Source organism: Phaethon lepturus, unplaced genomic scaffold, assembly GCF_000687285.1.
Source record: "Phaethon lepturus isolate BGI_N335 unplaced genomic scaffold, ASM68728v1 scaffold11023, whole genome shotgun sequence".
Taxonomy (NCBI): domain Eukaryota; kingdom Metazoa; phylum Chordata; class Aves; order Phaethontiformes; family Phaethontidae; genus Phaethon; species Phaethon lepturus.
The window spans coordinates 3,814-17,734 of NW_010531222.1; the positions used below are offsets into that span (position 1 = coordinate 3,814).

Genomic DNA, 13,921 nt, shown 5'->3' on the forward strand with positions numbered 1-13,921 from the left:
AAAATAAAACTGTTTTAGAGCTAAGACTCCCCTGTTTAGACCTTCTTATGTTCTTCTTTTGTACTATCTGAAGATTTGTGTGTGCAGATCAGTGTGCCAACAGGTCTGGTAGCAAAAAGAAAAAAAAGAACATGTAGAACAAGAGGCCCCTCTGCCTACAAATGCTATAACCTATGAGATGTCAATATGTGAAAATGGTGAGGAAACAAGTAAAACTGAAATAAGAATGGGAAAAATCCGAAGGTCCCACAGAATTGGGGCAGATTGCTGTTATCTCAGCAGCCTGGAGCCCTCATGAGCCTGGAGTTTTCTCACCTCTTAATGCAGGCTGGCTAACTGTTCTCCCTGGTGAAAAATAGGATTCGGCTGTATGGCGTAAGTCATATTTTCCATTTCTGTTTTCAGCACTCCAGCTGGGCACAGTTTCTGCATTCTTGACTTTGCCAGAGACTTTGTTATTTATTGGTGTTGCAGTACCAGTACCAGTGAGAGAGGGGGCTCACTGTGCCAGGCACCATATATGCCCTAAAGTGAAAGATGGCCCCCATTCCCCCAGGCCACAGCCACCCTGATCTAGGTAAGGCATCATCTGTTGTTATTTAATTTCAAGGAGCCAGAGCGGCTCTCTTGAGCACCTGGGTCATATTACTCATAATTTAGATGTATTTCTAAAATAACCGCCTGGCTCCCTGAGTTTTCACTCCTTGTTCATTGAACATCCCACGGATGAGCACGTCTATTCTCCAGAAACATCCCTTTTTGTTCAAAACTGCTTCCTCCTCATCAGACTCTCTGCTTGGTGCCATCGAGAGACTTGATCTCAAACTCTTGGATGTGAACATGGCATCTCTGCATCAAGAAAAGGATGAAACGCAGTATGATTTTGCCTAAGTTTAAGATACTTCGGCTTCCCAGTTAACACTGCATCTGGATTTATGCCAGGCTGAAGTTACAAAACGTGTAGACATTACTCACAAGAGGCAAGGCCAATGCTTTAAAATAACCTCAGAGTTACTGGCAGAATGAAGCCTATTTTTCCAACAAAAATGACTTTGCTAAACACATTTGTGTTACGTGAATTTGGAGACCATGCATGAAAGTCACAGAGGCCTCTCTCAAGTTTTGACTCCACGATGAAATGCATTTCCCTTCCTCCGTTGGCTTCAGTATGTAGTTTCCCTTGTGACTTGGCTGGAAAATGTGTGGTTGCTGGAGATGCTGTTGGATTTCCTGGTGAAGGCCAGTCGTTTCTTCTTCTTCCTCCATGGCAGGCACAGGAGTGTGAGTGTAGAGAGGAAGATCTGTCGGAAGTTTGCAGACACCAGGTTGTAGAGGATGGGGTTGATTGCAGAACTAACGTAGAAGAGGACGTTTGTCAGCATGTAGAAGTAGTGGTAGAAGTTGAAAAGGAAACTGCAAGAACAGATGAAAGATAAAAATCTAAGTAGAGTGTAGACAACTGAAATAATTCAAAGTCACAAGGGTGAGAAAAACATGAGCTGTTTTTTCAGCTAACCTTTATCAGCTGGGGACATGAGCTTACCAATGGGGCATGAGCCACCAGAAAAAACATCTATATTTTCAACTGGGACTGGCCAAGCATAGGTCAAATGCCTCTACAAATGCCCTACCCCAATCACTAGCAGTTAGAAACTTATTTATGCCCTTCGTCCGGATGTGATATTTACCTTGCGTGTTCATTTTGTCTTCAAAAATAGACATGCTTAAAACTGAGAAGCCAGATGGAAATTTATTTCTGAGTCATGCATATACATTAGCTTGACTTTTCTGGCTGCAGTTCTGGTCTACAGAGCCTGCAGAAGAGCCAAGATCCAGTAACAGATGCAGCTCTCTCCTCTTCTTGGCAGTGAGAGCTGCATCAGCTCATTCAATGGGTTCCTGGGTTGGGATTTGTCTGTAATCCGGGATAACATTCTCTATTCTGGGGGTAAATTGATGATAGCATGCGTTTGAAACACATCCTGACCATCACAATATAATGTTTTCAACTAGAATTTGTTGAAAATGCTTAGTTATTGTTTTTCTTTTGAAATTATCTTTCCTTGGGACAACTGAGATCAACAGCTCTGAGCTGGTAAAGCATTTATAAACAACGTGGGACTCATTTTCAAGAAGATGTTCCCCAGGATCATTTATCTCAGTGGAAATTGCAGACCTTTTTGTTAGTCTGAGCACTGTCTAACAAAAGATAAATAGGCGTGTGCTGGAGTACATCACTGATCCCCCCACACCCCTTCAGCACTGCCAAGTACTGCATGGCCCATCCAGCTCTTACAAGCAGAGTTTCTCTGTGTTATTGTAAAGAATAAATATAGCAAAAATTTCTCTTCTTCAGGGGCAGGGACACGCATTTATAAATGAACATGTCAGGCTGCTGCAAGCTCTTGATTTGCTACCATACTGACAGTTCACCATTCAAAATATGCCCGTAAATGCAATGTTTTCCTAAAATCACTCATGGCTTAAAAGGGGAAAGAAAAGATTAAATGCAGCCACAATGCATAAATTCACACTAACTGCAGACAGACTTCTCTACCCCTCTTGCTCAAAGCAAATGCAGCCATTATATAATTGATTGCTGCTTTAAGTGCTTTCCATATAGGAAAGCAAACAAGAAACAACAGTTTGTCCCAGTGTGTGCCTAGAGCTCTGTTTTCATGATTGAAGATAGGTTTTGGTTTTTACTACGGATGGATGTACAATTCCATTCAGTAGACTGCTATACCATAAATTACTATTTTTTATGCTTGGTTTTTATGAAATTTTAATGTCTCATAGTTGCTCTGCTTTTTGGTATTGTAGATTTTTTTTCTTTTCCTGTTCATTGCAGGTAACAGACCCGATCCCAGAGAGAAGAGGGATGTAACACCATGGGAGAAAAGACACATTTTTCACCAAGTACACCTCATGGCATCTCAGGCTACCTGGGTGTATATCCTCAGACATCATTACTGCTTAACTGCTTATTTAAAATGAATAATCGGTTCCGTGGCTGCTTTGCTGTGGAACCTGGCCTGCCATGGCAGAAGGGCTGCGCGGAGCTGCTTGTGTGCCCTTGCAGACCTGTGAACAACGCAGGTGCGTTCAGCGTAGGCGTGCAGTTATCCCTACATTCTCTGAGAATTTGGACATTTTCTAATTAGCGGCAACTACCAGTATTTAATTTTGATCCACTCCCTGCAAAACCCAGTAAATAACCTGCGCCAGCCTCAGTAGGCAGTGCAGTTATTTCCCCACCTGTGTAGTCTGTCCTATCACTAAGGAAATGTGGTGTCGAGGAGCTAAATTGTGTGTTGACAGGAGCTGCTCCGTCTTAGGGCTGGTGATCGATATCTCCACCACAGAGGGAGCAATCCACTCCGGGTGTATAAACCCCCGTGTCCAAATGTCATCGTGTTGCATCAAGGGCTGTCAGAGGTGAATATCCACGGCTCTTGTTAACGGGGGCGAGCCTGTGGTCGCAGCCACGGAAGGAGGGGCTGGTGATGCGTTTCGGTTCAAGCTAATGCTTCCTTCACCCACACCCGGGGGATTTTGATGATAAAACTAGGACTATTAATTTGGCTGGCAATCATGGTAGGAAACCCGAAAGAAAAAACCGAAACAATTAGGAGGTTGAGGCTTTAGCCCCTCGCACGGAGAACGCCTTCGCTCCCAGATCCCCACCTCCATCCCCAAGTGCGCTGGTGGCCCCAGCTCCAGCCCGACCCCGCACCCCGTCCTGGCACGGGGCGAGCTCGTCGCCCGGGCCGTGACTCACTCTGTCCAGTGGCTGGAGGGGACGTAGCAAAACATGAGCCGCCGGATGTGATAAGGGAGCCAACAGACCACGAAGGCAATCACCACAGCACCTGCAAGGTATGAAAAAAGCCCATTGCTTTTCGTGAGCACTTCTTCATGGGTGAGAAAAGGACCTGCCCGTGCGGTCTTTATTGCCGTAAACTGTTTTCCTAAAGCCCCACTTTGTTATTCTATTGCTGTTGTGTAAAGAGTTAGTAACCCTGAGGGACACCCAGCCTGCAAATGTCTGTAAAAACAAGCACAGCAGAAATAATAAAAAGCAGCGATAAGCACGGGGGCAGTGGCATCATGAACAAAAGACGGTGCCATCAGATAAAGGATTGCCGATGCCTAGTTCAGACACTGGCTTAAACGAAACTGTATTTGCATCTGTCCTTGTGTTTCACGCCCTCGTGGCACGGGGTATTTTGTCCAAAGCAGTCGCAGAGACAGTTCATGTATGTTGTTCATCCAGGTAGACAGGGAGCCAGGGACACCACGAGCCCGTTAGTTCGTTGCGGGGAGCCCCCGGCCGCCGTCCCCACAGCGCTGGGGGTCGCTGAACGGCCTCGGGAGCTGCTTTCGGATGGCAGGGCTTGTCCCCTTGTTCTGTGTTTGTGCAATACCTGAGACAGCGGTTACAAGGCGTTTGGGTCTGGACGTTGCCGTAATAAAAACAATTAATTAAAGGGTAAGCGGGGAAAGATGGTATGGTTTTTTTTTCCTTTCCACGTGCCTGCTGAAGGACATCGAACGCTGGAAAATAAAATGCAAAAAGTCTGAAGGGTAAAAGAGCTGTTGGTAGAGTGTGTTTGTCAATCTAGATTAAAAAGTAGATACATCAGGCAATCGAGGGAAAGATTTGTTTCCTTTTGTAATATGCATTTCAGCCTCTCTGTGAGACGACAGGATTCTGGCAGAATCCTTGCAGGAAATAAAGAAATCTCAGTTAAAACATAATACAATAAAAGCCAAGAAGAAAATAAAGGCTAAATAAAATAATTATGTTAATTTTTTAACCCAAATTTGCTCTACATCACTCTTGTCCTGTATGTGACCTGTGAAGGGCTAGGAAGCAGCAGAGCCCTCTTCACCACCGGTGCGATGCCGGTTTGGCAGGCGGAGGCGAAGGCGGCTCTTCCTCCTGCCTTGGGACTGAAAATATTTCTGTGGGTATGTCCCAAACCCAGAAGCTGTCGTCCCACAGGGACTATGCCACAGCTCATGGAGGAGCTATGCAGAAGATGTGTCTCCCTTGAAAAGCGCGGTCCGGGAGGAGCAAGTCTGGCTGTGGTGGCATCTCCCCATCACCGTTACTCGGCTGAGAGGCACGGGGGAGGCTTCAGCAGGGGAGTGGGGAGGGAAGTGTCTGTGCCCTATTTTTGTGGGCGTCATCACTAGCAGGGTCACTGCTGAACTTGTACAGAAACGAAACAATTCCTGGCGTCCAGCCCCGTGCTCACAGCCTTCTCTCTTACCAAACACATAAGTAACAATGGAGATAGTTATATATTTTTAGCATCATCCTGCACGATGTATGAGAGCATCTTCCAAGAATGCTGCAAAAGCCATTTATTCAATAAAGTTTTAGGCAGCTGAAGGGACATGTTTTGGAAAGAAGGCTGGAGGGTCTGTTTTTATTCTCTTGTCCAAGTGAATTCATTATTTCAATCTGAATATTTTTGGCTACTATATGGTCATTGTGATCGCAGATGTAATCCATCACTAGACGGCCTGCAGCTCTTCAGATGCCGTCAAGTGAAGGAATTTGACCTGCGTCTGAGCCTGCCCTGAGGAGCTTTGCTGGGACTTTGCTGGGCACAGCCCAGAAATGACATGTGGCACAGGAGAAATGGGGAGGACCACCAGGAAGCTCGGCGGGAGTGCTGGATGCCTGCCCTGCTCTTTCACAGTTCTGGGCACCTGCTTTTGCCCACCTCCAGTAATTAATTTCTCTGTCGGATGGACCTTTGGTTTGCCCTGCGTGGAGCCATCCACCCGTGACTCCCCAGGAGATCCCTCCCAGGGGCCACAGGAGAAGCCTCTCCAGCCTCTGCGCCTCCATCCATCAGCCGCGGGCCAGCGGGAGCGAGACCACGTCACAGCTCTGCTCCCTCTGCTTTCCCAGTGCCTGTACCGGATTAGCTGGACGTTCAGGCTGTGAAAGCAGCTTCCCAAATGGCTCCCACCACGGGATCGTTTGTGCAGATCATAATTTTTGCAGGAACCTCCATGCACTGGCACTTTCCAGCTGCTTACCCCTGCACGCAGCTCTTTAAGAACAGCGGGATCTGGATTCTTTCTACAGCCAATTTTAAGTCTTACACATCTGCCTGTTAAATTTACCAACACGTTAAATGGAAATGGCTTTCTCCTGGGACAGGATCTCTGCTTCTGTTGCTCAGACAATGCCGTGCCAAATAATATGGAGGCAGGGATCTATAGGAGCAAAAACACATATGGAGAGAAATATCTGCTTAACCTCAGCGAATTAATAGTCAATTAAGTAAACTGTGGTAATTTTGTAATATCACGTGCGATCACTCTGCAATTAAAACGCTATTAAACACATAGTTAAGTGCATCGGAGACACTTATGGTCTGATTTTGACATCCCCGCTGGGTAGCACGCGGTGCGGTTCTGTGCCACCAGCCTCTGCCGTGCAGATTAGGAGACCCTGACCTGTATTTGTCACCCGTAATCCGTATGTTTCAGTTTTACCGTACAAGGGATCAAGCAGATTTAGGGTGGCAATCCTGCCCTGTTGGGTCCCCTCCCCAGGGATGAACTTGAAACGCGGGAATGTGTTAACTTTCATCTAATGCAGCGTCAAAATGCCCTTTTCTGTCAGATACCTGGTGCCTTTTGCTTCTGTCTTGTGCCTCCCCGGGCACATGCTTATCAAAAAGGATGAGTTGTAAAACAAATGATGGACAAAGTGGCTGCCAAAATGATTCTTTCTCGTTACTGGCTCCTAGGACCTGTTCTCCATCATCTTGAGGCTTCACACGAGGGTTGTTTTGATGGACTAAGATGGAGCAGGTCAGCCTGCTGGAGCTGAGCCCTGCCTGGGGAAGGGTTTGACCCCACGTGTGGTGGGGGTGACTGGAACGGTGTTGGTGAGGTTGGAGATTTCCTGCCTCTATTTTTTGAACTAAAAATAAACCAGACCCGTCCCTCACTTCTAATTAATTCAATGTAGTTTTAGTAGGAGCAGAGCTGCTCCATGAACTTCTGATATTTCCCACATTTGAGCAAAGGAGGTGCCAAACGAGCCCAGGGCTGGGGAGCAGAGAAGAGGCCAGAGCAAGCCGACCTTGGCGTGCTGGGGATGCTGGGGAATGATCCTTCCACTGAGCTGCATCTTCATTTCCCTTCTAAATCCAACTCCCAATTTAAAAGTGTATTAAAACCCGCATCCTGTGGCTTTCTATTTTCTCTTATCATGGCTCTATTCTCTGTCCATTTGAACTGCACCCCAAGGAAGAAGGGGAGAGAGGAAGGAGAAGCAGTGGAGAGACGAGCCCTTGTTTGTCTATCGCGCAGGAAGTCCTGCAGAGGAAAACATAGATTTTGAGTGACGTCTTTTTCATTGTGCAAAAGAAGATTTAAACTGTGCCAGTCTTGATTTTCAGACTAAACTAGATGTGGAAGCAATCCTGGAAATTATATTATATTAGATCGCACTGAGCATTTTATTTTACCGCGTGTGTATCCTGCAGCTGAGGCTGGGAGACAGCCCTTCTCCAGGGCCAACATCTCGAAAAACTCAGGCTGGGTTTAGCATGAGCAGGGAGCAATTCATCACATGTAAAAACTCCTTGGTGGGGGCTTGGTGGCCAGCTCAGCTGGGCATGGGAGCCACGCTCAGGAGGGATTTTCAGCCCCGCCATCCCTCTTCTGGGGCCACCCGAGGCTCGGCGTAACGCCGAGCACCGGGGCGGCGGTGGGTAACGCGCTGCCACGGCCGCCTGACGCGGGACCCCGGGGTCTGCTGCGGTGCGAAGCACTCGGAGGGTGTTTTCCTCCTCGCTTTAGCCCCTCCATCCCCTCCAGGTCCTGCCGAGCCACCGCCCGGCGGCTGCGGGGTGGCCATCCCTCCGTCCTGTCCTCCTGTCTCTCCAGGAGAGGGAGAAAAGAGATGCTGCTCCCTCTTTTACAGAGGAGCTCAGATCCATCCTTCCTTGATCGTTTTGTTCAGATTATTTTGGCCGATTTATTCTTTTTCTCTGCGTTTCAAGGGGAGCTGAAATGCATAGAGCTGGGGGACAGCGCGTTGTGATTCTTGAGCAAAGGCGGGAGCTGTTTGGGTACGTGCTGACCCATCGGAACAACATCTCAGCCGTTTCTGCATTTCAGCTCAGCAGCGGCCGCGTGTCTCCAACGCTGCCCGAGGAATGCACGCTCCAGCTGCAACGTATATGACAGCGTTATGGGGCTCGTGTCGGGGATTTGCATTAATGCTGGTTTCTGGTCTACTCAACGCTCATGGGTTTTATATACTTATTTAGTCAATGCCGTTACAAGAGAGTCTCTCATGAAGGGGAGCAAGTTTCACCGTGCCGTCTAATAGGAGGGATGGTAAAAGCTGAGCCAAGGGTAGATGTATCTGGCACTGCCTCGCTAAACCTCGAGGCACTGTTTGCATTAACGCCATGCACTACCTGACAGATCGGAGGCAATATTTATACCGGCGGGCCCCAAACGAGGGATTGTGGCAGCCTCAAGGGTGGGTATGAGCCTAGTAAAATTAAAACTGCTTATGCTGGTATTTGGGTCACAAGGCTGCGGAACAAAGGATTTCCATAAAAGTCAGAGGGGATGGGGACCACCAGTATGCACCAGTAGTACTCAGGAGAGCAAAGAAGGAGAAACTGGGAATAGCAATGGGCCTGGGGAGCCCTCAGCTCCTTTAGACACCACTGAAAACATGCAGCATTTGCTGGATACAACCCCCCTGTGCTCTTGCACATGTTACTGAGCAGTGTAAACATTAGATTTGACTCCTTCATTTCCATTCCCAGCAGCCAGAGATCTGCTTTTTGTCTTTCTGTATAATTTTCCTTCATTTTTTTCCTGCTAGGGGAGGATTGTCTGGTTTTATGTATCTTTTTTGGATTATGGGGTAGAAGATGCTATCTTGCTTGAAAGGAGCCATGATCCCCTAAATACCTCTTTGTTAACGGCGTTGAGACAGCAGATCGAATAGAAAAACTTTTTGGCGTGCAAAACCAGTGTATTTTATATCCTCCAGCCCTGATTTTCAATGGCTTCAGCTGACAGATTTGAAAATGGATGTGAATTCCTGCCCCTGCTCACGCTGGTGATTCAATCACCCACGGGCATCGGTTTCGTCCATAAGGAGCAAGGCAGAAAATGAAGGTTAAAGCTAGCACAAGCACAGGCTCCAACAAGCAGCACGTCACTGCTGACCCAGTGCAAACTGGGGCTTCTTCCCCAGTTTCCATCAAAGGTAATTATTTTTTTGGAAATTAAAGAATTTTCTTGATTCCATTTAAACTTCATTTGTGCCGTTCCCCCCCAGGATGTCCAGGTGTTTGGAGAAGGAAGAAGAATGAAAGAAAATTTCCCCTTTGAGGGACAGATAAAGGCTCCTGTCTCCTCCTCACCAGATTCAGGGCTCTTTCTATTTGGTAAGAGCAGGTATAACCTGAACCGGCATCCTCTGCAGCCCCTTTCTTCTTTCCCCTCGGGTTTTGAGTTTCACGTGTCCTTCGTTCCTCCCAGAACGGTTTCTGCTCTCCAGAGGGACCCTGGGGCTGCATTTACTACATGCTTCTGCAGTGACTAAGGCCTTGGCCAGACTGGATGTTTAAAAACGCATCGGTTAGCTTTTTAAACACTCATACGGACGGGGTTTAACACCTGGAAAATCTGCTTGCTGGGTGCGACCAGCCCTAGGGATGTCTCCAGAGACGCAGCCACGGGAGCCGGAGTCCTGGTAGAAATGCCTGGCCAGGCTGAGCTGCGGTGCCAGCAAAGGGACACGTCTTGGGAGAGGAGGAAAAAGAGTCTCCTTGTCCAAGGGGTGCAGCCACGGTCCCTTCCTGCTCCTCAGAGGGTGTTTATAGAGTGCTCCAACACTGCTCTCTTTATGTCCCTTGGCGGGCTGGAAAGTAAACCTACGCGTATGAACATCTCTGGGAAATATTTACAACTGTTATATAGCTAATTTATCCTCCTGAATTTCAGCGTGGCACTTCAGCCGTTAAGCGCAGCTTCCACTCACCTTAATGTCACAGGGGTTTTGCTGAACTCCACTTGGAGTTGCCCAGACTTTTTATTCGGGGTACAAACTGACATGAATTTAGTTCCTTTCTCGCTAAAGAAATGACTCATGGACAAATCTGCTTTCCTTAGAATATAGGAATAATGAAATACGACCGTTTAAGGAGCAGATGTCCAGGCTGGTGCTCTTCTGTGTATTGTGGCTGCAAAGTATTTGCTATTTGTTATTCCTGTTCGCGGGACGGTTACGCTAACTCTCATAGCAATATTCTCCTCCTGAAACGGGTTGCTCAGACTTGCAACGTCGGTGAGGAGAAGTGAATGGACTCTTCCAAACCTTTGTTCAGAAGGGGAATTGTTAACGCACAAATTAATGAAAGGCAGACCACGTGGATGCTTCATTCAGTAAAAATATATGGTTCGATTTCATCTCCTGAAAAGCATCTTGCCGAGGCATCACCCAGCCAGCTGTGGGAGACTGAAGGATATTCTTTTAATTGGTTAAGCCTCTCTAAGTGCTTTATAATTGCTTTCACTAAGCAGCTTCTGTAACGCAGCAAATGCTACCTGGAACTAATCACATTATAATCGGCTTAGCCAGCGTCCAGCCGGGGATGCGCAAACCTCCTCTGGGTGTCCATCAATTTGTCTCAGCGTTGTTATCAGAGCTCAGCTGTGCCGTTCAATTACTCCTTCCTTCCATCCACGGCGGGAACGGATCCGACAGGCGGCCGGGAGGTGTTGGAGGCTGCTCGGAGGAGAATGGGCTGCAGGCTGGCGTGTTGATGGGGACAATTAGTCCATGTCACAAAACTGACTCCTTTTGGGAAGACGTGTTGGTCAAACGGTGCTTTCAGCCTGAGCCAAGCTCCAATATATCCTGATTTTTGAGCAGCTGATTGGAAATGTGAGGCTGAAACGGGGAGGATTCATATTGGCTCTCTGGGTCTGGATACGGTGTGCAACAGTCTGGGCAGCGTACGCGAGGTGTTGCCTGCTGAAGGCTGCTTATTCTGAAGGGTGCACGTGTGCGTGCGTGTGTTTAAGACTTAGTGCTAAAGTCTGGATTTATTTAGGACGTTTTCCACCTTGGAACAGGCTGCCCAGGGAGGTGGTGGAGTCACCATCACTGGAGGTGCTCAAAAACCGTGTAGACGTGGCCCTTCAGGACACGGTTCAGTGGGCTTGGGGGTGTTGGGTTGGTGGTTGGACCTGATGATCCTAGAGGTCTTTTCCAACCTTAATGATGCTGTAATTGGGTGACTCTGTGATCACGTGACTGGAGTACCAGGCTACGCAATCAGAGAAGCTTCACCCTGCCATGACATCACACAGGAGACGCGGCTTCCCAGCACTACAACACAGCCAAGGAATAATAACAAAAAACGGAGGTGGTTTATAACTGGGGAAGGGGAAGGAATATTGGAGGGGTGGCTGCAGGAGGGCAGGAAGTCTCGTGGCGGCAGGTACTTTTAGCGGCAGCGCTGGTGCAGACGTTGCCCTGTCATCCTCACAAAAGGGCTGGGAAGCTGCCAGCGCTTCAAGCTCTCTGCGTTTGGATCCTCACACCTGGTGAACGCTGACAGCAAGAGAGGGAATTACAATCAGAAATCTCATGCTTAATGAACTAACGAGCTGGCTCCCAGGCAGCAGCGCTGAAATGTTCTTTGATCCTGATCTTCCTAATTATTTTGTACATCACCAAAGTCAGACAGAATCAAGAAAATACACAAACGCTAGGAAAGAGGAGGAAAATGATGTTGTGGGTGTTTTGGATGAAGCTGTTAGCCTGACCATTTTTAGCTCCTATTTCAATGTAAATAAATACATAATCTGAGTAGATCTGGAAGAAGGAAGGAAGGTGTTTGCCGCTCTGACCTCATCCAACAGCTCTGCGCACCATGAACTGCAAAAATTTCTTTTCTGAGCACTAGTTTTACAAGTTCTGAAACATTTCTTAAAACAAATTCAAGCTCTCTGTAATTCAGGGCAAAGTTCATTTTTGGAAATGGAGAATACTTTGACCCTCATGAAGCTCTGATTTTGTGCCAACAGTTTTATTAGTGTGGACGAGCGTCATTTTTCTTTTCCCATTCTCTTCCGTAAACTGGCCTAGACTGCGTACATGGTTTTGGCTGCCACGGATCCCAGGATAAATCATGTGTGTCCTTGGTTTGGTTTTTTTTTTTGCTACTTTTCAGGCAGCTCAGGGATCTGGTTTATTAAAAAAAAAGTTGCAAGGAACAGGTGAGAAAAGCAAATGTGAATCAAACACCTGCAGTAATCAAGTGCATCTGAAAAATGAAACGAAGCAGGACTTCACTCACTCTTGTGAGTTAAAAAAGCCTTTCTGCATGATGTGGTGACTCACAGACAGAACTGACGGTGGATTTCTTATTTGCTGGATCTTCCTCGGTCCAGAAAAGGAGCAAGCGGCCGCGCTCACGTTGCCTTCCCAGCAGGGAGGGGAGCTCAGCCCTGCTGCTGGGGTAGCACCGCAGAGATGCCCCACGGGGCCACGTCTGACCCACTTTTACACCATTTCAGGCTCCAGACGGAAACCCTCACCTTTGCTAACTTTTCTCAGCTTTTGCAGTACATGGCAAAAGCAAACATTTGCCTGGAGAAGAAGGAGAATGAAATGAAGCTTATTGTTCAGAGAAGGAAGGGGTGTTTTTCAGTGCCTCGGGGGAAACGTGGACCCGTTGGCGAGGGATGCGCTTCCACCCCCACCGAGCAGTGCCCCGGGAACAGCAGGCGTACATTTAGCTGTCTGTTATTTTTCACGCAGAGCTCTCTCCTCTCGATATTAACAGCGTATATAATACTAAAAGGGTAGAGAGAGAGGTGAGCTGTTGTAGCGCAAGTGAGACAAGGCAGCTTCTCACTAAGTGGCAGTAGGCAGAAGCCTTAAGCAGCAGAAGAAGATAGGAGGGAGCCGAGGGACTCGCATGGCCCCGTCCTCGCAGGCTCGGTGCCGAAGCAAGACTCACTTCTTATCCCCCTGTGGATGATGGTTAACTGGGGTGCAGAGACGCCACAGCCCCACAAGATAATTACAGGGAATTTAATGTCTCCTGGGTTTTGCCCTCCTTTTTCTCAGTAGGCATCTCCCAGCGCGGCATTCGGAGCCAGGGCTTGGCTCTGGCCCGGGCGTAGCGCGCGCGGTGGGATGCATCCCGCGTGAAAACCGGCTGGAGAACCTCATGGAGGTTCTTGGTGCCTTCTCTAGGGATTTCTCTCCTTGTCAAAAATGTGGCCTTGGCCAAAGCACTTCAGTTACCAAGAGCTTTGCCGAGAAAAGCACCGGTGAGAAAGCTTTCTGCTATCAAACTCTCACCATCTGATGCACATGAGGACTCTTGCAGTTTATAACCAGTGCTGGCATACTTTATTAGATTTTTTGGGATACTATTTTTGAACAGCTTTTGCTCTATCATCTGTCAATTTAAGGTACCAGATTCTTTGGTCTTTTCCTCAGCTTATTTAATTTAATTAAACCACTAAACCAATATTTTGCAGTACAGCTCAATTTCTGGGTGCAGGATCTTTTATTTAACCTTTGTCTGAACCAAAGCTCTGCAGAAAAAGAAAAGGAATAAGGTAATGTATGCAAGGCTTAAGTTGCTGTTGACCGAATCATTAAAATGCTGGGCTAATTTTGCTTTTTCAGAGAGTCTTTGCGTATGAGCAGTCTGTTCTTTAGCTCTACATATCTACAAGCAAAGGCAAAAGAAAAGGATTGTTTGTGATTACCCTAAATGTGGTTGTTTATAAGAATTTAAAAAAACCCTGCATCTCTTTCTGTCTTCATCCATGGAGATCAAAGTTCTGTCTAGTTTCTCCATGAAGTTATGAATACCCACCTGAG

The 13,921-nt window shown here is 47.3% G+C and overlaps 1 protein-coding gene across 1 annotated transcript in view; it reads right to left on the reverse strand.

Annotated features, from left to right (window-relative positions):
* Positions 1–1,025: 1,025 nt before the first annotated feature.
* The window catches only part of LOC104618784 (neurotensin receptor type 1-like), a 14,798-nt gene continuing 1,902 nt past the window's right edge, over positions 1,026–13,921 (reverse strand). The window contains exons 2-3 of the mRNA XM_010284467.1: positions 3,782–3,872; positions 1,026–1,413 (exon numbers count right to left, since the gene is read on the reverse strand). Of these exons, the coding sequence (XP_010282769.1) occupies positions 1,164–1,413; positions 3,782–3,872 (341 nt within the window). The 3' untranslated portion in view covers positions 1,026–1,163. The remainder of the gene's footprint in view (positions 1,414–3,781; positions 3,873–13,921) is intronic.